Raw genomic sequence first — 24067 nt, 5'->3', positions numbered from 1 at the left:
CGACAGACGTTTAACTGATAGGATGTCACACACACACATAAAAACAGCATTTCTGGCTCTGGGAAGGTTTACAACCATTCAATCTGCTCCGTAATAAAATGAATATGACAAAGAATGTTAATCTGCCTCTGTCTGGAGAATGAGGTGTCCTGTCAACAGTTTAGAGAGATGGTCGTAATATTGAGAAAATCCTTTTAAAGGGTAACTCCGCCAATTTTACACATCAGTGTGTGTCTGCAGGTCTTGTGGAGTACTTCTGCATATGTGAAGGCAGAAATATAAAGCCTTTAGCTGTTTCCAGAGGATGCTGCATATAATCTCAAAAATTACCTCCAGTGATTTCACTCAGGGGATAAATTGCAATGTGGATTATGTAGGCACCAGGTTTGAAAATAATACATGGAATGAAAGAGGTTTTAAAGGTTTTGAATCAATGGTTTATAAACTGTCCGTAATGACTTCGACAGTGTTATAGGAGTGCAGTGCTAGACCAGTGCACTTCTTTTCAAAACATGGCCCCTACATTGATCACCACTGAGTGACATCACTGGAGGCAATTCGTCAGATTACACGCAGCTGGTTTTGAGCCACAAAAAGGCTTTAAACTCTAATAAGCAGTGGCACTCCCCAAGAGTTTGTCCCTGAATACTTTCAGACTTTGAAACCACATTGTTATTTAATAACAGGTTCTAAGTACAAGGTTCAGTAATTTTCTGAGACAGCTGGGTTTTTTTTCTAGTTTTAACGTTACTCATGCAGGTGAAACGAGGGGGCCACCCCGATGGCTGACAGACTGGGACACCGCCCATGGCCTTGTTTGCACCCAGTCAGATACATTTTGGTGCAAACATTTGCTATCTTGCTGTCCCCACAATTGCAGTCGACTGACTTGTGTCAGATATTTGTTTGAGGCATAATATACACAGTGTAATCATAAAAATTAATAACTTTGAAATAATGAACAGGAATAAAAAGTAGAATTTGTCGAGGAATAGTTTCTGAAGAGAATTTGTGTGTTTGGGAGTATGGACTGCTGCACATATTCATTGTTATAACAAAACAAAGGCAGATTGTGGCAAATTGACGTGTTAAAAAAAAAAGACAACAATAGAAGGACGCATCAGCCTTTCACTCCACAGCGGGTATTTGTTAGTTGGGGTTGATTCATTGTTGGTTTTGGTCTTTTCATTGGATTTGTTGACAGCAAGAAAAATACAGTCATATTACCAGTCATACCCTCTAAGTTCTGTTTAGCAGCAGGATAATCAAGTACAATATATTCCTGTATCAATTTTTACCCGTTTGCAAGGCGCCAACCACTAATTTTGTGTTTATGAAATAATAATTCTCAAGACAGACCAGAAGTATAATTGAAACGCTCACTTATATTGCAGGGCTGCCTCAACCCCAGCGTCACCCCATGCCCCTCCTTGGACGCGCCCCTGCTGATGGGAAACCCCCCCCCCCCCTCTCTAATGGTAGCCTGGAGGTCCCTGGACCACGGTTTGGAAACCTCTTTAACTGCTCGTTCTCCCTTTTGCACCTCCTCAGTAGTGACTTCAGCCTCGGTTGGAGGGGGAGGAGCAGGCTGGGAGGCTCTGCTCTGCTCCCATGTTGATGTTTGTTGTTTGCGAGGGTGGCAGCAGCACCGTGCGTGGAGAGGGACACAATGTAGACGGAGGGTCTGTCGACTGGCCTTCCTGCACGCTTCTCTGGGAGAGGGGATTATCCGCAACTTTTCCCCCGAAAAACGAGGCTGAATGGTGAAGAAATGTGATGATTGTCGCCGTGAAACGCTCGGACATATGGTCATAAAGAGGTCCTGCTTTGGCTCGCGTTGTGCGCAAAGACTCGCAGTGTGTTTTCTGAGCGACGGACGGCCAGTCAGGATGCTGGAGCTCGTCTGAGAGCACCCCCCGTCGTGTGGTCTTTTCTCTGGATTCCCCTTCCCCTTTCTTTTTACAGACGAACTTCTTCCTCTCCCCTATTTGACTGTCATTTTCTTTCAACTTCTGAAAAAAAAAATGGTGTTCTTCGCGTTGTCGTCGGCTCGCAACAAACCTGGATAACGAAAGGAGTAGCTACGCGACACCACCCAGACACGACGACCAGCGTTACTTTCCTTCGGTAAGGCAGCGCTTCAGCTGTCGCTTCGGCGGGCAGAGCAGACGAGCACAGCCGGGATGTGGAGCCGTGGTGTCTGTGGGGTTATGTGGCTGACAGCAGCGCAGCTGGAGAGCACATTCAAACCTTCGTGTTAGCTCCCCTCGAGTGGGAGAGTTAGAAGTGAGATAGCCAAGTCCAAGCTCGTAGTTATGTGGGTGAAGTGAGTGCACAGAGCTAACTCCTTAATTGCACAAGTTGTGGCAACATTAACTCACCGGTCGTTTCATTAACTTGCTAGCCGTGTTAGCTTTAGCTGCACTTTAGATTCACTTGCTATAACATGCTAACCAGGTTGCAGGCTAACAGGGGCGCTGTAAACGTAAAGCTATGCTATGTGTGAGCTGCTTGTAAAGTTATTAGCTAAACTTGCTATACTCAACTTATTTGTTGCTTTGCTAAATTCTCTGCGGTCTAAGGGTGCTTTAAAAAAAATGCTACATACGTGCAATGCGAGTGCTAGCCAATTATATATTAATAACAGGAAGTGAGTCTTGCACTTTTCATAAACTTTTTCCCACCTACACTGACCCCAGGCATTCAAAGTTGTGATTCTAGCGTGTCTGCCCAACTGAACTGGTCTATTCTCTTCACAGAGGCACATCTGCCCCGGGATTTATACAGCTGTGGGGAATTTTAATCAGCAGTCGATGCATCTCGGGGTGTCTGAGTCCATGAGAGAGTGCGAGTACAGCCAGATAAGCACTCGCAGCTCCACACCAATGGAGACCCCTTACAAGAAAAAGACCCCAAAGAAGAAGAAGTGGGAGTCCTTCCCAGGTCGGAATAAGTTTTACTGCGATGGGAGGATTATGATGGCCAAGCAGACTGGGGTTTTCTACCTCACCCTTGTCCTCATTCTAGTGACTTGTGGACTTTTCTTCACCTTTGAGTAAGTATCGTTGTGTGTGTGTGTTGAGTCTCTGTGTGCGCCCATCTGCTATTTACTTGTGCACGTTGACTTCTGTGGATTAGGAATTTCATTTCATTTCGTGGGCTGAGCTGTCAGAGAAAAGTTTAGATATGGGTCAGTTATGTCACCGGCATCCCTGGCTTTATTTCCCCATCATCTCTCCTCAGAGGCTCAGGGAGATGTCAGTACAAACTGGTCAAGGATTAGGCAGAGGCTTCTTTGTTTTAGGAGCTATAGAAGACATTGCAATACATGAAGTGCTGTTTGTAAACGGCAGCGTGTTTTGACACGGCGACTGCTGATGGAAAGTGCTCTGTGGTTTTGTTGAAAGGGTGTAGGTTTCCTCTTAATTTGTTTATGGCTTATGCATGCCCTTGCATGGTGCATTCATCTTTAAAAGAGGCAGGCAGGTTTTTGTTCCAGATTTGCTATTGTTGTGTTGGCATTTCGCTCTTGCTGTCAGAAACCATCCTCCAGTGAAAGGGCTCATCTTCAAACGGCTGTTGGCAGACATTACCTTTAAGGATAAGTACACTCAAGAAAGAAAATTCAGTCCTTATCTACTCACCCCCATGCAGATGGAAAGTCGGGTGAAGTTACGGAGACCAAAAAATATTTCTGGAGCTTCACAGCAAAACAGTGTTGCAGCATTCTTCACCAGAAATAGGTGGGGGGGATTTAAAAAAACAAAACAAAACAGCAGATTAAAAAACTCAAAATACCTCAAAAAAGCTCATCTGGGGATGAATCCCAAATTGATTTGAAAAGACGCTATTTACACAATCATCATGTGAACAAGCTTGTACACTGCAATAGACAGTGTGTGAGCTAATGGTTTTAGCTCAGCAGCGTTGTTGAAGATTTGGCTTTGAAAAAGGGTGTAAATAAAGTCTTTTCAAATCAGTTTAGGATCTGGGGCTTGAGTGGTGCTGAGTGGATTGCGGCAGGTGAGCTGTACTGAGCCATGTAATGTTTTTTTAATGTTTAAAAACAAGTTCCCATGTACTTCAGTTGCTTAGGAGGATGCTGCAATGCTTGTTTGCTGTGCATCACCAGTCATATGTAAGTTTAGTATTTTCTTCTTAATTTTCAAATGTCCCTGAAGTCTTGACTTTGTGACACGTCCCCAATGACTTTTGGAGTAGAGTACAGTGTCAGTCCTTGCTATGTGTGCCACTCGCTCCCCCTTAATCACACAATCCTCTCAAAAGAGCCCTCTGTCTTCGTCCCACTGGTAGAACAACCTGTAATCAACACACAGAATACACTTCTCCACTCTGTCTCATCCAGGCCTTCATCTTCACCTCTCTCCGGATGGCCTAAATTGGCCCACTGTGACTGGAGTGCATGATACAGCATGTAGACACACACGTGCTGGAGCTTACCAGGAGTGCATTGTCTCTCCTCAATATTCCACAGTAATCACTTTGCATCTATCATCTCAGAAACCCCATCTATACCAGATAAGAATCCTGCTCCATCATGAGATTTGTTGCTCAATCAGACAGTCTTTATCAGGCTAAAGTGCTTCGGAGCCAGAGAAAGCTTAATAGGCATAATATGTGCTGTCGTTGATGGCTGCTGTTTAGTATCTGGACTGTAAAGATAGTCTGTGCTTAATGATCTTGGAGTAAATCAAAAAGTTGAAATAGTGTTGCACACAAGCACTATTGTAAAAACAAAATATGAATTTATGTGAGTGTAAAACATTGTGTCCTGTTTATCAGACCTTTCTGAAGTGACTTGGTGTGATGCATTTTTAGTTCCTAGTGATATTTTGGTGCTAAAAAAAATAGTTGAGTAATGAGTAATCACTAATCAAGAAAAGAAACCAACTATTTTGATAATCAGTAATTTTACTTATTTGTAAAGCTGATACAAGAAGCATTCTCCCGTACCAGCTTCTCCAATTGAGTATTGACTGTCTATTTTTTGTCTTTATAAATTAAATATCTGACAAAACAAGACATTTAAAGATAGATAGATAGAATTACTTTAATGATCCCAGACTGGGAAATTATTTAAATTAAGATATTAAGAATTAAGAAATTAATTAATTAAGAAATTAAGATATCACTTCACAATATTCTGATTTAAAAATTAATAGATTAATTGAAAAGTGTAATATATATATATATATATATATATATATATATATATATATATACATGCATACATACGTATATATATATATATATATATACATGCATACATACGTATATATATATATATATATATATATATATATATATATATATATATATATAATATATATATATATATATATATATATATGCATATATATATATTATGTATATATATGCATATATATTATATGTATATATATGCATATATATATATATGTATATATATATTATATATATATGCATATATATATATATATATATATATATATATATATATATATATATATATATATATATATATATATATATATATATATATATATATATATATATATATGCATATATATATATATGCATATATACGTATGTATGCATGTATATATATATATATATATATATGCATATATACGTATGTATGCATGTATATATATATATATATATATGCATATATACGTATGTATGCATGTATATATATATATATATATATATATATATATATATATATATATATATATATATATATATATATATATATATATATACGTATGTATGCATATATATATATATATATATATACATGCATACATATATATATATATATATATATATACATGCATACATACGTATATATGTGTATATATATAAGACAATTTCATGAATAAAATGCATGTACAGACTAATTTAGCTGAGCTTACACATGATTTGTGTCCTTCAAATCACTGGCAGTCTCCTTTTTTGTGTACCCATTGTGTGCAGTTCTTCACAGATGCAATACTGCATAGTTATCAGCAGTGACCTCTGGACCACTTCATCTTTCAATACATTGTCACCTCAGTGGAGATACAGATGTAACCCATGACCAAAGGGCAGACTGCTAGAGCGAGGGCATTGCAGTCCAAAACCTCCAACCCTCTTAACTATGGAACAGTTTTAGAAATGACTGAAATGGAAGGGAAATGTTCTGCAGTGTCCGTTTGGACCTGGATGTTCCAAAGCACCCACATGGAGGATGCCAGATTGGAGGATGCCAGATGCTTCCTGGTGATACCTCTCTCCCCCCTCAGATAGCTTCACTTCCTACACCATGGCCAGACGATGAAGCCGGGCTGAGTGTAGTGTCCTGTCCTGTTTGTTGTGACTACAGGGGACATTTTTCAGGAACACTGTGCAACCACAAAGCCACTTTTCAGCTTAGCACCATCCTCCCTGTTCGACTGTCCGTCCCTCAAGGCTGACGGAGTTCTCCTGGCTCCCCTCTCCTCTCCCTCTCTCTCTCTCACACTGTCTCCTCCTCACCCTACTCCCCTCAGCTGAAAAGGAGACATTTATCGGACAGGGCGATAGTCAGCAGACCTGCACACTGCCTTCTGTTGTCATTAACTGTAATGTGTTTCGATTAGATGTGTTTTTCTAACCGTGCTCGCAGCTTGTCACTATAGTGGAGAACTGCTCCTGTTCATTCAGTTTGCAGAAGCTTCTTTTGTCCTTGGAACTGCCTCTGTAGCCTATTATGGTGTTTTTCAATGAGGCTGTGGTATGATGACACCCGGTCCATATCTATTTAAAGATGATATTCTGATTTGTGGAGGCCAGAAAGAGTCAGCAGATGGCGAGTGTTTAGGGATGGAGGCATGCACGGAACATTTACCCCGAGATATTTCTGTATCTCCATATTTCTTTTTGCTTGTTTTCTTTGTCTGTCTGAGGGGTGCTCAGCCATGCACAATAAACCCTGTTAGTGACCGGCAGACTTTGGTCTGTTTATTATTCTGTTGCTTGCTCCCCCCAGACATCCATGTGGGCTGTTGTTGCACATGTTCTGCTCCTCATGTTTTGTAAAAGTTCACTCAGGCAGGTGTTTGAAGTGGTCCTCTGTTATGCTTTTTTGTTCGATGTGAAAATTGATCTCAAGAATCGCCGTTTTGGACAGAGAGAAACACTTTGAGGTTGACGTTGGGGTGTGCAAAACCATAAGATGTGATGTGCACCAAGCAGTGAATAGTGGATACACGTGTTTTGGTGCTGATTATAAAAGGAGCGTTTATAGTGCTGAAATGAAATGGCTGCACACTGATGGCAGTTAGGTGCTGGCCTGACCATTTGGAGCACTTTTGGGTTTAATGACTTTCCCAAAGACACTTCATGATATGCACGAGCAGGGAACCGAGCAACCAATAACTTTGGCTAAAAAGCCATGATGGGCTCTGATAAATTATAGTAGGCATGTTATGTATAAAAAAAGATGAGTAAAGAAAATAATTATTAGATAAATAACCAATTGTTTTTTATGAATTGTGTTGTATAATAAATGTTGATGAAATTATATTTGCATTAGGCAATTTTCTTTTGTAGATAGTTTTCTAACCTTTTGTTGTAAAATCATGTCTCGATGCATTAAAAACCACTGTGCAGTGTTCTTTCACCTGGGAAGCCTTCAGATGTATGGATCTGTCCCTTAAACTGAAGTTCCTTAATCATATTTCATTGTCTCAGGGGTACCTTGAGCAACTCGCCCCCCCAACAGTGTTGGACTATTTTGGCTAGTCCATGTTGGAATTGACATGATGCGTAGGAAACTGTAGTCAAGGTAACTAGACAACTGCAAATGATTTGGTAATAATTGATGAACTTAGTTAAGAAATCGATTGATCAAGAATATATTACATCACAGCACACCAAGGAGGCATTGTAGTATTCATTGCGTTGTCAGTGGCTGGATTAACATGTAATTTTCATACATTTGGGTTAACTGGGTTCTTTGCAACTGTAAACTGAGTGTTTTCCATACAACACGAGCTGTACAGTAAAGGGTTATTTTTACCTTGATGACATGTTGGTTGGATGGATGTTAGAGTTTACCCAAATAGCACAGTAGCCTGCAGCTCCTCATCTGCAGAAGAGGAATTTCTTTTACCCTCCCATTCTTGCACATTTCTTCCAAAACTTAACTGCAGATGTTTTACACTGAGATGAGATGATACATAGAATTCACAACATCGAAATGCTCATATTCTCAGATAAAAACAAAGCTTCACCCTAAGTTTATTGTCAGGATATGAGGGCAGCACATCAACTGGATATAAACATATAGTCTGCAGTCCTTGTTTCAGTAATACAACAATGGGTTAGGCTTTGATTTAAGTGCCCTGCACGTTTAGTCTCATCTAATTTATGTCCTTCAGTAAAGCAAGTAACCGTTTTATTTATGGTGCTTGCTGTATGCAGTACACTGCCTGGGAGTACGTGCTGCCTGACAGACTATATTCAGTATTCTTGTTGTTTTTTGCACAGAGCACCACAAGAACGTTAAGGAACCATATTTAAATTTTCAGTTTTTTAATGTCGCTGCAGTTAATGCAAAATGCCAAAAAAGGGCTTGCATCAAATAGTTGATAGAAATTCAGGCATTTTTGCAAACAGTCATTACGTTACAGTCATTGGAAGATATTAGCAGAGGCAGAAATCCTTGTCTGATTAAGAAACATTTGAGCCACTTTGGCAGATGGTTAGATACAGGAAACCTGTCATAAATACTATCAGATGGTTTTAGCCTATAAACAAGAAAGGCGTTTTCTCACTCTGAGGAGAACATGGAAACTTGTGTTCACACAGAGAAAACTCTAAGAAAGCTTGATGAGTAATCTACTTAAAATGTAAACAGTGTACTCCATGATTTGATGACTCTAGTTGTTTTACAAGTGCAGCTGCTTTTATAATGAGCGTGTAATGAGTAGTAAGGTTCTTGCTCTCTGATCAAGCCTGTTTTTACACTGTCTAATTTCAGTCTTTATTCATCATAATTTTGACCTAGAAAAGAGTTTGCCTGAACGAGTGTCTGTTCACTTAAAGTGTTTAGTCAGCACAATTTACCTCCTTCATAAACCTCTGTTAAATATGCAATTAAAGATTGACTAAAACCTCAGCAGTCTTATGATTAAGCGTTGCCATGAAAATAAAAAGAAGACAAGGTCGCGCATGGGCATGAAAAACAGTTTTATTTATGTATTGTTTTTGCACATAAAATTGTGACAGAATGCTAAGAATAGAAAAACTTTGAAATAGAAACAAATCGGTGTTGGCAAAAGAGATTTAGATGTGGAGACAGAGAGGGGGAAACTGGTGAATATTAGCTCACTCATTGCCAGACTTGCAGCTCAGAGGAAAGTGAACCAGCATACAGACAGACTCGAACACACGAGGCTACAGATTGGGAGACTTCACAGCACAATGATCACTTAAAGAAGTCTGTGATAACATCAAATAGCTTACCTGATTTAGACTTTCTAAATGAAAAGTCACTGTGTTCTGTTTCAGACATTAGCTAAAAGTCAATTTGTCCAGGTCTTTATAATCAACACGGCAACAGGTATCTTCTCACCTTTTATGTACATGAGTACATTACATCATGTAAATCCTCCCACAAGCGACTGACCAACTAAGGTCAGATGTTGTGAAGGTAGGGGTGTACGATATTGTTGTTTTTCAGCTAATGCCAGCTGAAAAGTTTTGAACCATAGTCATCTATCGTACATATTCAATAATAACCTACTTTCCAAGACCGATACAGATAAGATAACCGATAACTACACAATTTTTTTGTTTTTTAAAAAGAGACTCATAACCTGTAGTTTTCAAAAAATTTTATCTTTTTTTTTGAGTAAAAGGTAAATGGATACAAAGCATCTTACATCGTACATTTTTTGTCTTTAAAACCAAACCAAAAAACCAAGAAGCCCGAAAATGGTGTGTGATGCACAGAATTAGGTAGGTTGATATTCCTCTTAAACTGTTCTATATGGGTTGATAAACACAATTCAAATTTTTTTTTCATGTGTTGAGTCTCAAAGCAGACATTTTTTGGTAATGCCTTTTAGACTAGCAACCAGCATTATTTTGTATAAATATGGTATAATTATTTTTTAAATGTATTTAAGGATTGTCAAGAAGCTGTGCTTTTGTCTTGACCAAGTACAAGACTTGAAAACAAAATTTAAACCTTAGTTTTTAAAACTTTTTTCAATGCTCTTCCTTGTCTGCCAGTAGCTCTCACAGTCACACAGCCTCGCCAGCACACTGTCTGACTCACCATAGACACATAACAAGGAGTTTATGCACACCTGAGGGTAAGAAGAGTCTAAGATGTGGGTAGACAGATGATTTAATATTCCACAGCTCTGACCTTACCAAATGTAACTGACATCAGTATCACAATAGAAATAAAGAACAGCGTGTAGTTTTCCCCTGAAACTGTAAAATATGTCCACATTGGCGACGGCATGTTGTGTCAGCATGTGAAGATGCTGCACTTGTTAGGTCAATAATTTATTGGATATTGTGCATCCCCTATTGGGATGTTGTTGAAAAGAAACCTGGCCAGAAATTGTAATGGCAAAATACCACTATGTGGGGAAATAGTCATGTTTGTCCAAGGTGGACAATTAGGTCTAGGTCATATTCTTGAGAAGTGATCTTCAGTTATTTCTTTCTGTGGATAGAAAGAAACCCCTCTTTTATGAATACTCCAGCAATGGTGTGTTTTTGCTTCACTCAGATAATTCAATGGCTCTCAAGACCCCTCAGCAAGTATGCCAACTTTTAGCGAACCTGTTGTTACAAATTGAATGACATGAAATCAGCGAAATGTAGATTCTTTCTCTCATGCACGATGTTAGTTTTGCAAAGCAAACCAAAGTAATAATAAATGTGATTGCTGCATGCTGGGGCAAAATAGTAAGTCGGCTTTGAGTGTGTCATAAGGCAAACTATTGTGAAAGAGTCTTTGTCAACAGCTATGAACAGGCACACCCATGGCATACATGGTTATTCAAGACAAGAAAAGCATTCCTCTCAAACCAAGTTGTCAAATAGGAATTTAGAGCAGTGTGCCATTCTTGTTGTAGTTTCACTGGTTTACACTTGAATGAACAGAAGAATTAGGATTTTTCACACAAGCCCAACACAAGAGCATAAAATGTTCTTTTTTAGGTGGCAAACGAGGATGATGGACTCTTCATACTTGACTGTTTAATCATGTATAAATATCAGCTAGCCAGATCTAGGTCATTTTAAAAGTGAATATGTTTTGGATGTGACTGGAATTCCTCGCAGGATATTCTGTCAGACACTTTACCGCAGCTGTCTGTTTTGCTGTAGATTGAAGAGGCAGATCTGTCACCTAAGCTCACCAAAACCAGGAATCATGTCCAGCTGTTTGCTTTTTGTAGTGTGAATCCTCTCCCTGACTAGCTGACTTGCTCCAAGCCTTCAATCGACCCGGCAAACTCTGTTTGTCACACAGCTGTCCTGTGCTTGCACATCTACTTCCTGTGCCAAGCGTAATTGACTGCATGGCACATATTTGGATTTGGAGGGTTCTTAAATGCATACATGATCAGTGCAGTCCTCTGAGGCTGTGCCATGCACTAGTGACATCTGTCTGAAATGTGGCAGGAAATCATGACTCCATGAAGGGGTCTGTGCAAAAGCATGTCATGTTCAGTTGTTTCATTGACAAATGACTTGGCCTACAGCTAAAAAGAGGTTCATGTTCTGCCCTTGCCTGCCACCAAAAGCAATCAAAATGTAATAAAAGGCAAAGCTGACAAAGCCTTGTATCCATGCAGCCCAGATGAGTAATGAGACTTAAGTGTGAGAGGCCTAAAGCCAATCACTTCACAGGCATTTTTAACACAACGCTTAGCACATTTTAAATACATCCATGTACTTCATACTGCATTACTGTTGAGTAACATCTCTGGGTAAACTGTATTTCTTCTGAAGCGAGTATTGCAGGGTATTGCAGGCCCAGATGCAGCATGTATGGGAGGACGGATGATCTATGTTTGACAGACCTTTTTTTGCACATCACAGGATATTGATTGCCTTCAAAGCTCTATGGCTGAAGAAAAAAGTGAATGAGGGTGCAGTTTATCTCAGGTGACACTGAAAGGACAGCCAGTGAACAGTGCTGTGTGAAGCGAGCGTCACATGCTTGCATCAAGCGGAGATGAAAGTCCCCAAAGCTTAACTCCCAGCTGAGTTTTGAAAAACTGGTTGGCATTATAAGAGGATTTAGTAGGAAATGTGATAACGGTAATCTGGATTGAATTATTGTTGAGATTAGCGCACCCTTTGGGAGGCAAATGAGTAGGAAACCCTCTAGAGACACTATTGAGGTATAAAGATTACCTTTGCTATTCTGAGGAAATAATGGATGTGTTGCACTGTGGCAGAGAGGACATTTTCTGAGTGAAACCAACAACATACAATACCAGAATTTACCAGGGTGACAGTACCAGGGTAGTAGAAGATTTGATGTTCAACTCAATTTATATTCTTTGGTTTGACTGTCATGATATGTGATGGTAAGCATATAAGAGTGGTGTCATGTAACATATCTTCTTCAAAATCCATCATTTCCTGCCACTTTAATTTTAAGGTTAGAAAATGTGATTATTTTTTAATTAAATTAAACAGTATTTTGACAGAACTCACTTCCTACATGTGCTTGTTTAGTAAGAAGTCTAAAGCCAGAGATCTGATTGAGTGGACAGATGCTCATACAAATTTGTTTTATGTGATTGTTCCCATTCCAAACATTGACTTTTCTTGTGCCCCATACATTTCCTTTTTGGCCTGGCATGGCTATGCCTCCTGCTCAGAGTGAGGTTTAATATTTAGATTGGCTTTGGCTGAGAGGTATGGAACCAGAGTCTAAATGAGCATTTCTAAACCATCCCCTTGTTGTATTGTGCATGGTTGTTTTTAAGTTTTGAAATTAGATTATTTTTTTCCTCATTTTTAAATATTTGATAACATGTTTTAAAATTGGCGATCAAGCCAGGCCTCTGTCTCGTCTAAGGTTGACCTGAGAAAGGCATCAGGACCTGATGAAGTGCTCTAACAGGCAGTTGCTGCAGAGGCTAATTCCATAAGGCTTCAAAACAATTGCATTTTATCTTAATGGGAATATTGTTTTGTTGTTATGTTACTTCAAAATTCATTTCGTATGTAATGATACACATGTAAGACCAGGTCAAATGCTTCAGTACCAAGTTGGAATATGAAACTTCAGTTTTGCTTTTGCACTCTATTAGTGACATCCCTCTCAAGGAATGAAGTGACTTATATGTGCGTTACTTATTTAATTATAAAGCAAACATTAGATTTTCCTCATGTCAACAAAATGTGTCTGTTTGAACCATCTAACTCGCCTCTGAACATCATTACTCATTGCTCATTATACTACTCTTTGCTCTACAGTGATGTAATATCTCTTGCAGATGAGTTTACTATATATCATTAAGGTGTTTGTTTTGGGAAATGGCTATCATGGTTTTATTGCACAGCATTCAGCAGTCAATAATTCAAACCGGCTTTGACAGTCACATTGCACACATTGTAAATGGATCCCTTTTTGCTGAGTAATTATCAGTACAACGTTTCAAAGAGCAGTCATCTCAGACCTTGGTTGTGCAGTCAATGTTTGTTCCAAACCGACTATAGTAATACACAACTTCAGCCTGATTCTATTCTGAATGTTTGGCTAGCTTGGATGAACCCACTGTAAACAATAATAGATATGCCTCCCCAGAGTTCTCTGTATTGTAATGTGCACAGATCTTAGATGTCCGCTTTGCTACATTATTGAGTACTAGTGCATTGCCTGTAGGAAGCATGTATTCCTATAGAAAAGTGGGAGGTAGCTTTTTCATGGATGGCCAAATGAGGTTGTGTTTGAAGGTGGGACGTCAGGGATATAATTGGCTGTTTTTGGTACTTTTGATTATACCATTATATTTCACCTTAAAAACTATTTACCGTGCCTTGTTTGGTGTCATTATTTTCAGCACAACCTCACATGTGTGACTGTACAGTTGTTTTTCCATTTTGACATATTATATTAACACTATGGACCTAAGATCACAAAATAACATAAAATCAGAGTAGGAAAAAGTTAGATTTTTTACTGTGAAAACCACAAATATGTTTAAAGGGATATTCCGGTGTAAGTTTAATCCATGGTCTAAATCACCATGAAACTGTGTTACACTCCCTCTCAAGAGATCAAGTTAGCAGATCCGCTAATTTACAGAGTTTTATCAACCTCAGAAACGACTGCACGACAACAATACATTACAGTAAATGGATCCAAATATAAACCGCCACCAAAAAGCCACAAATAATGCTCAGAACAGCACCAAACTTCAGCAACAGTACAAAAAGGGTCTCAGCACATAGTCCGGGGCATCTAACCTCCGCTTATTAGGCTTAATGTGTATGTTAAAGTTGGAATGCTTGGAATCCCATGTCCCAGCCTTTATATTCACTGTCCTGGAGAGAGAAAACTAAGAAATGCTGAAGTATGCCAGCACCAAATAGAGCATAAAAACATCCCCCACCTTAGTCTTCAACTCAGATTTCTTCTGTTGTCAGCACACAGTGATGACATCCGATTTGTCACTATACCTGGCCCAAATCCAACAATGTGTCTGTCCTTATCAACCAAATGGTTTGTTGAGACATTTTCTAAGGATTGTAATGAAAGTCATCATGCTTACTCTGTCTCGCAGAATGTCTTTGTTTCAGATTTTTTCTTTCTTGGAGGCTTCAGCTCACTCATGTGGCTGTTTCCAGGGTAACCACATTCGAAATTTACCATGTCTGACATTGGATACTGTCCGTCTCCATAGCAACAAAGCCTCGAAGTTAAATGTAAGATTTGGTATCAAACTAAAAGGGGAATGAAGATGTTACTTTGGAAACATCCAGTTCCTTCTCGATATCTGTTTTTAACAGAAAAGTGGGCTGTCACTCATGTTCAGTCACTGATAAAAATTGATCTCTGGGATATTGTCTTCAGGGGGATCTCAAACCAGGCAAAATGTTGCTTACCTGAGGCTCGTCCACGTATCTCTATTGATCCATGCAGGATCCAGGCAGGCTCAATGTCATATCTATCCCTCCCTCTTTAATGGCTTCAGTGTTTAATCTCTGTCTGTTTCGACCAACCTGTCACTTTCTATCACACAACAGTGCCTTTTCATTATGTTCCTGATGTCCAACACATTGAGACACAGCTTCTGAGGCAGCAGCTCGCTCCTTTCTCCACCGTCTCGATGACATGGTTTGAAATGTAATCATGTTTTCCTTGAAGAGGGCACAAATCTGCATGTTTTAGCTCTACCTACAGAAAAAGGGAACATGCAGTCCATACAAGCGATTCAATGGATTTGTAGCTCTAAATGACCTTTGTGGATATTTGACATTTCAGTGGGGAGCTTGACTCTCTCATTGATTACTTCAGCACCATTCAAATCTTGGCTTTGGGTTAATTGTTACAGATGTAGCACCCTCACTCAAGGTCTGCCAAGCTTTTTAGACCTGCAGTGATTTCCCATTAGCACCTCTAATTGGTGGATTCATTATGTGATGTGTGACCAATCAGACAAAATAGAGGACAGCTTGAATGGGTGGATGAAAAAATGTCAGGTAATAACGTCATACTGACATTTTCTGCTTAACTGGGGTGGCTGCAGACAGATGGAGGCACGTTGTAGACTATACCCTCCCAGTGCTCTTAAATACCATGCTTGTACATGGTGGTTATTAGGAAAAGTATGATGGGCATGTCTTTTCCCAACAGACAGCAGTTTTTATGGCTGGCAAGTCTCATTGTGTTGTTTTTACCATCACATGTTCTGAACCACTGAAATGAATTACCCATGTGGCTCTGCTGTTTACATTTTATTAAAACTCAAGCGAAATATCTCCCCGCCATTTTATTTTTGTTCAACAATAACAGTAATAATTGTATTTATTAATAAACATGCTGGCGCTTTAGATGTCGATTGGTTAATATCCGTTTTCCCTCCAGAGATGGTCCTTGTGTATATACAGAGAGTAGAGCTCCAGATGTCTTGGCCCGCAGAACATTGCTAGAATAAAAATATCACCACAATCACCATATGTTTTTTTAAAAGAGGGAATATCCTACAGGCTTTAATCTGGATATTTGTTTTTAACTAATGGCTAACAGCAGGGTGGGTTATGTTTGCCATGTGATGATGATGTTACATTTTATATGCACTTAGCCCTCCAGACAGGAAACAAAGAACTGAGCTCTCTCCCTTCATGACTGAAGTAGTCTTCTCATTTCACCATCTCTTGAGGAATTGTAAGCTCAACTCGGCCTAAATGGTCAGATAACCACTGGCAATCTTTTTGTTACTTGTTCCCTGTATTTCAGTTGAAGCAAACTTGTCTTTCGGTAAACATATGTTTTGCTCGTTCTCTGGCGGTCAGGCAAGAAGATACAATTTTCTCAGTCATTTTGTTTTTATCAGCTTTCGGGAGGTATATCTCAGTGGTAAATGTTGCACTTAACAATACACATGATGACAACATTGACAGCTACAGATCTATCGGGAGCAGTTAAAGTTAATTGCAGGCCGGCAATGAGTTGATAATTGTGTGTTGGGATGCACACTTTAGTCGGCTAATTGAATATTTAGTCATATTGAAAAACAATTGGACTCAAAAAAAAATGGTTTCACTGTGGTCCGGTGCGAGGGAAATGCCTGCAGTGAACAAGGCTTACACCTTCATCGACTTTAAAGATGTTGCTTACACTTTATAATAACCATGATTGATTGCAGTTGTACAGTTAATACAAGTTTTTATCATTATTTCACTGTTAAAACACAATAAAATGCTTTATAAACCATTATTAGCAACTGTAAAGGTTTATAAACATCAGTTACAACTTCACTATAACTATCAAAATAATCTTCATAGATAAACCACACAGTATTTTTTATCATTTACAAAATATTCATACTTCATGCCTGCGCAATAGTTGGTTTATAAGCCATTTCATTATTTGTCAGCGGTGAAACAACTCTTAACTCAAGTTTAACTATAAATTTACCATTTATAATGATGGTTATTTTTAAATGTCGCCAACATGTTTTCAGTTTGTATCTTGTGTATACTGTATTACTACATTACCAAAACATCACTGTAATATAAGATAATATAATCCAATACTTACTTGGCTGTATAATCATGTCATGTCTGCTGTGTTGTATGAAACATGGTATGACTTTAGAGAAGAATAGCTTTCCAATTGATACATGCAACTAGTACACATTAGGGTTGTCAAAAGTATCGAAACTCAAAAAAGTATCGATACTAAAATGTTGTATCCGGATATGACACTCATTTTCAAAAGTATCGATACCAAGGAAGCCAAGGAAGGAACACTTAAGTTAATTTAGTTTTTATCAGGCTTTCCTAATATTTAGATGTGCACAGCATACAACCTCAAAATATTGTTCTAATTGTTATTGTTTATTTTATTTATTTATTTTTTGCACTACCTCAGACCTGAAACTTGTTATCATAGTTGCAGTTTCTTTTTGCACAACTGTTTTTTATTATAAATATTTAACGTGTGGTTCAGTTAATTGTTACATGTTGTAACAGAGGTTATTTTTGCATTTTTCTTGTTAATAAAAATATTTCTTTTAAATTTGGGGGTCTTTTTTTATCCTTGTGGTATCGAAAATGGTATCGAGTATCGAATATTTTCCTGAGTATCGGTATCGAGTTGAAAATTTTAGTATCGTGACAACCCTACATATAATTGCAGTCAGAATGTTTGATAGGCAGGAGCAACAGAGCTGTTTTCTGTTTAGACAAGATATGGAGGATCATAGGCAGAAAGTTGGTCTACAGCTGCCTCAGCCAGAGATGGGAATGATCCCTGTATTTGATTACAATCTCAGGACATAGTGCTGGATGATATTTCTCCACTGAGCCTATTCAGTGGACTGAAGCTTGGGAACAATCACAAAGTACTGTAAGCTGATAAATTGTGTACAGTTGTGTATAGTGTGCTTTGACACAGTTGGTGTTCGGTACAATGACCTTGGGAACTCCAGGCAAGTTTTTAACTGGAGAAATGTTTGTGCCGCACAGTGTTGTTCTGCCTGCAGCCCCCTGCAGATGTCCCAGACAACCCAGTGGTTTTTTGCCTAGTTCTGTCTCACTCCAGATGTAGAGGAACAGCAGGACAGGTCAGTGTCCCCTCAGATGGGGTAATGGTATGAGTTTATTTGTCACAGCTTAAACATTCCTCAAAACGGCATGATATTGTTTCTGCCTGATTTAGATTTGGTCTTTTTTTTAAATGGCTAATGTAATGTATGGGCATGTATTTTCTTCGTAAGTTTTTGTGTTCTTTGCCAGAGCGTCATATGTTGGCTGACTTTTTCCTCATGCTGAAGGGCATTCATCTCCAGCAGTTCAGCTACAAGCAGGAAGCGTGTGCAGGTGATGCTTGAACCCCAGTTAGCACAGATCAGCATATTTGAGTGAATGCTCCAGATCCATATTAACATCCTCCCCGCCTGTTATCATTGATGAATCCCAACATGGCAAGCCTAAATATAGTCTGGCTTGCTTTATCAGTATAACTGGTGTTGGCATAGATCAGCGGATGTAACGGCCCTCCTAAGGTGTTACCATCTGAAGGCTGGAGAGATGGTGTGATAGGTCGCTGATGAATTATTTCATTATCATACATACATTTGCTCCTCAAAACTCACCTTTTCAGAACTGCTTTTAATGTGTGATAAATGTTGTAAGATGCATGTTTTTAGATTTGCTTGTAGTATGTTTTATGATAACTGTCTCTCATGTATTGCTAGTATGTACACATGTAAAGGGTATTTGAGTCTCATGAAAAGGGTTATACAAATGACATGTACTATTATTTTATTTTTATTTTAAAAAAGCTGCTGTGATACTTTTTAAAAAAGGGCAGTACAATTTGATAATTCTGGAAATCATGCAGCATTTTTGTTGTTTAAACAAAGTGGTTGAACATTATAACCACAGGGGTTGACCATCGTGTCTTTCTCATAGCAATCAGAGCTCAATTAGTTACCTCCTTTTTTGACAATCGATTTGAGTAATATGCTTGAGTTATTTCTGTTTTTTTAATCCCTCTATGCCAGTAAACTGAATATCTATGGGTTGGCAACGAAACAAAAAGAGGAAGTCACCTTGGGATTTGGGAAATGACGATCAACAATTCTCCACATTTAATAGACCAAGCAACGGATCAATTAATCAGAAAATAGTCAACAATGAAAGTAACCATCAGTGTTATTTTAAGTGTCCTTAAACAACAAAGCAGGCAACAACAGAGTCTCTTTCACTTGGAGGATGCTGTTGATACTCATTGTCCTTACCAGCTGCACCCCTGAACCTTTTATGTTTTTTCAAAGCTATTATCTGACCTGCAACAAATGGTGCGTCCCCTGTAAGAATCAGTAATGCAGTGCATAGAAAAGCTAATCACCTGTAACTGTACCAAAAATAGCTGTTGTGAAAATGGTCCAATGTAAAATGTTTTTTTCGTTTTACATTCACTTGAAAGTCTTTTCTAAATGAAAGCCTTATAGAAGCTCGTACTGTTTTGCATTCCTCAACAGCATCTCTCAAAACACATGGCCACCACATGTTGATTTAATTGTCTGGAATGGAACTTCTTTGCTGACCGCAAACCCTGAAAGACTGATAGATGAAATGGGCTGTGGTAGCCTGTGCCCCTCCCCTGTGGGACTAAATGTGATTACTGTAATAACCACCTGCACTGTTGGCATTTAATGTGATTATGCAGAATTGTCTCATTAGAACAGATTACAACACAGGCTATATCTACTTACTGGTAATTATCTTACTGGTAATAAATAAGTCACAGGTATTACTTTCAGTTCAGTGTCAGGAAAAGCAGGTTGTATTTATTTTGGGTAGACCATCACCTGGCCCTCAGGCCAGCAGCTGACCTTTGACTGTCGCTCATTTAACTTTCAGGTTTTTAGTGTTTAGCTAAGCATTGGTGGCAAGACAGGACGCTGCCTGTTGTTTGCTAATTTCTGTTTCTCCCAACATCTCTTCCTGTCCTATCAGTTGTCCGTTCCTGGCGCTACAGTTGACTCCAGTTATCCCAGTCATAGGAGGTGTCCTGTTTATGTTTGTAATGGGGACGCTCCTAAGAACCAGCTTCACTGACCCAGGGGTACTGCCCAGGGCCACCCCGGATGAAGCAGCTGATCTGGAGAGGCAAATAGGTAAGACTCTAATTGCTTTGGTTTTTTTATGACATGAAAAATGGGCATGACAATGCTTTATTAAGGTTTTCTTTCCCCACATCTGCACTTTTGTACTGCTCTTGTCTTTTCCTTTTTTTTTTCCCGATGTTTTCTTTGATCACTCTTGTTTGTCCTTTTACCAGCCGTTTTGTATTTTGAATCTTAAGGCTCCTCATCCCTGTCTGACCTCTATCTTACATACCCTTATCTGTCTCTGAGTCTGCATGGTACTGATCCGAGTTAGCAAATGTCTGCCTTTACAACCTCTTATACACAGTGCCAGATTATCTGGCTGATGTGTTTGGAGTTGTCCGTGTGGTGAGAGAAATGGAGATCACAGCACTTTGCATTTAGGCAGAGGTGAAGTATTGGCACTGCTTTGACCAAATGGCCTTTGATCTGTTTATTTCACTCCAACTCCAAGGGCCCCTGTGTGATGTATTACCTGACTCATAAATTTCATTTGGATAACTTCTGAATCTAATTTGTGGCATGAAAGTTAGACTGTTGGTGCAGCATTAGGAACCACTTGAAATGTGTAAGTGGATTACCAGCATCTCAGCACCAACGATGGAAACAGAAAACAGTAACAGCTGAGGCTACAGTTCATGATTTGGATTCTGTCTGTTCGTAAGATTCATAGTTGCCTCACTGTTTACAATTCATTACATCACACCAGATAATTAAAGCTAACTAAGTTGTGCTTGCTAACTTCATTAATCAGAAGTGAAACTTGTCGTCTTCACCTGTTCAGGCACAAGGCCACTCCATAGATGAAACCGTCTGCCATGACTGAAGCTTCAATGTGTTGTCAGCTAACTGAGGCTTCTGTCAGACAAGGCAGGGCGACGATCAAGAGCACTTCAGGCTGGATTTACACTAGTATCAGATCAGTTACTCCCCCGTTAGATGCAGGACTGAATATCCTTATGTGTCCCACTGCCTTGTAGCAAAATGTATTATCTCCACTTTACTTCAAGTATAAATTTATAAACCCTCTTTTTAAAACCCCTCTTCTGAAGTTTTGGTCCTATTTTTTTAGGATGTGAAGCTTCTATTTCCCAGTGATAGTCCTTTCCGTGCTTCAGGCCACTAGGGCCTCATTAAACAAACTCTGGACTGGCTTAATTAATCTCATTAGCAGACTTAAAAGCTTCTGAAGGGAAGGTAAAGTACAGGGAGCTTGGAGCAGTGGGCCGTAACAGCACTATGTGATATTGGCAAGCATTTTTTTTTCAGAGTATAAACAAATAAAAGGCTGAAGAAATATGAACAATGTTGACCCAAATACCACACTGCCCCCCTCTCTACCATAATTTCATCCCAACTGGCTTTTGTGCTGTGCATTTCCAAGCGTGGCAATTGGCCGTTTCTAAACTGGAACCTCCTGTTTACAGATAATTGATTGTTGTCATGTTGTTGTTGGTTGCCTGTAGCTAAAACTGTGTGCAAAGGTAAAATGATACGACAGATTTAGCTTTTTCCAAAGGATAATTTGTTTGTCTGTCTCACAGCATGGTTCATGTTTTTGTAATTTTGTAGTCATTCCTATCAATTGTCACTGCATGGTTCTCACCATCTTATTTGCAGAGATGTGGATTTGCAGGGACTCAACACAGCTTCATATCAACACGTGCATTCAGACAGATGTTAAGCAAAGTGCAATTGAAGTATCTAAACAGTTTGTAAGTGAGGTTAACATTAAAAAGATTCGTCGAGCTGACCCTTGTTATCATCCATCATGTTTTAAATTGTTCCACTTTGATACTAGTTTGCAAAGCCACAATATTATTTGTAGTGTTTACCTCCATTTGCACTTCCAAGTAAATGTTTAGATGGATGTTAAGATAAATTACTTTAAGCTTGTTTTAATTGTGGAATAGCTTGTAATTGCAATGGCCTTAATTCTCTGTAGTCTTTTCCTGAAACATCAACATTCAGTCCCATTGCTGCCAGTAAACTAATAGACTGCTTTGGCGCCATTATGGGTCCCATTATCTTCTATTTGAAAGAACCTGGCTTGTAATAGCAAGAGCATTTTACACACACACACACACACACACACACACACACACACACACACACACACACATAAATACTTCAGGTGGGTTGTATCCTTCAGCTAGGAATGTTAGATTCAAGCCACTGAGAGGTAAAGGTCATTGCCTTTTCCCACTGCCTGTAAAAAGGTAGAAAAACTTTGTTGAAATGCATTTTTATTCAGAGTTGCATGTTGCTGCTCATTCTTTCTGTTTTCCCTTACTTTCTGTCAGTCACTGTTGGTCAAACACCTTTATTCCTGCTCTTTCTTTCTCTGGTTGCTCTGTTATGACTGGTGCTGTGCAGCACTGTCTGGTTCGAGCCATGGCGTGGCAGCTTGACATGCAAGACATTAGCAGCACATCTGTTTGCTCTTAAACTGATCACCCAGTCCCATCCCAAGCCCCAGCACCAACCAGTATCCCAATGAAAAAACAAAACACTTAAGAATGTCTCTTTCAATGCCCATCAGTGATTAAAATACATTTTGGAGTTGCAAAATAGTTTAAAAATATCTTTCATTGCAAATGTTACTTTCTGTATGTTTGTACATGCTTGTTCTTGTAAGTCTCTCTTACATACAACAGAAATCATTACTAGAATTTTCTTTTTTGTCAGACTGAGATGGCTCTGTCCGTTTTTATTCGTATTTTTTTCCTTTATAACCAATATGTCCTTATGTAACTATGCAGTCACAGAAATTAAGCTTGTAACCATTACAGGTTTTGTTTCCTGTATGCTCAATTGCTGCTCGTTTGATTTGCAGTGTGATGTACAGCTCTTTCCTTTGTCATAGATTCATCTCCAATAAAGATAAGATTATAACCGACATTTATTGGGTGTTGCAAATGGCAGCCTACTCATTTATTACTCTCTCAATTATATGTTGCATCCATCCTGTGTATGTATTCTATGAATGCATGTAGACCCGTTAATTAAAAAAGAAAATATGTGCATACTCCAGCCACATGAAGCACAAAACATTTTGCAATCCAGGAGCAGCCTCATAAATAGATTATGATGTTTTGAAGTCAAAGTGCTACAAGGCTCAAGTTCTACACCACTCCTATTGATCTGTTGACTAAACAATACAGGACACAATGTCTGCACAATATGAAACATCAAGGTCTCTTGTGCTCTGTGTACTTCAGGAGGGGAAAGCTGATAGCGAGGCCGCTGCTGCTGCCATCATTGTGAGCAGATATCTCTGCTGTCTGCCAAATGCTTTAGCCTTGAGTGTGTGAACGGGAGGTTAAAATTGGGGGGCCTTCATATAGCCACCCTCAAACAAATTCAAATGTTGCATGCGGTATGCAGATGCAAAAATGTATGAGAAACATATAAAACTCTCGTCAGTGCACTTCTAATGCAATACAAATACCATGCACTCCTATAAATGGTTTGAGCAAGAGACCAGGGGATCACAGCATGTTGTTTTATCCCTTGCTTGAAATAGAGACCAGAGTTGATTCTCTACAGTGTGCTGCGTTTGATGCCTATGCATGTCTGCCTGCCTGGCCAATATGTCAGGACTAGACAGGCTGGCATGAGTTTAGCCACCACATGCCAAATCCAAAAGACTCTCTGAAGCATTAATCAGAGTGAGAGATGGCCAGAGCTGCCCGTTTCCTTCCTTCTACCTA

At 39.1% G+C, this 24067-nt stretch overlaps 1 protein-coding gene across 6 annotated transcripts in view; it reads left to right on the top strand.

Annotated features, from left to right (window-relative positions):
* Nucleotides 1–1478: 1478 nt before the first annotated feature.
* Nucleotides 1479–24067, top strand: part of LOC115565866 (probable palmitoyltransferase ZDHHC14) — a 51643-nt gene continuing 29054 nt past the window's right edge. For 3 of the 6 annotated variants that reach the window (XM_030391496.1, XM_030391497.1, XM_030391498.1), the window contains exons 1-2: nt 2814–3055; nt 20203–20363. In XM_030391496.1, coding sequence (XP_030247356.1) covers nt 2814–3055; nt 20203–20363 — 403 coding nt within the window. Of the gene's footprint in view, nt 2128–2161; nt 2287–2308; nt 2327–2759; nt 3056–20202; nt 20364–24067 lie in introns of those variants that run through there. The other 3 variants (XM_030391492.1, XM_030391493.1, XM_030391494.1) reach the window with 3 other exon arrangements.

Source organism: Sparus aurata, chromosome 16, assembly GCF_900880675.1.
Source record: "Sparus aurata chromosome 16, fSpaAur1.1, whole genome shotgun sequence".
Classification (NCBI taxonomy): Eukaryota; Metazoa; Chordata; class Actinopteri; order Spariformes; family Sparidae; genus Sparus; species Sparus aurata.
Note: the sequence above shows the minus strand (reverse complement) of the source record. Positions and strands in the feature narration are given on the sequence as shown.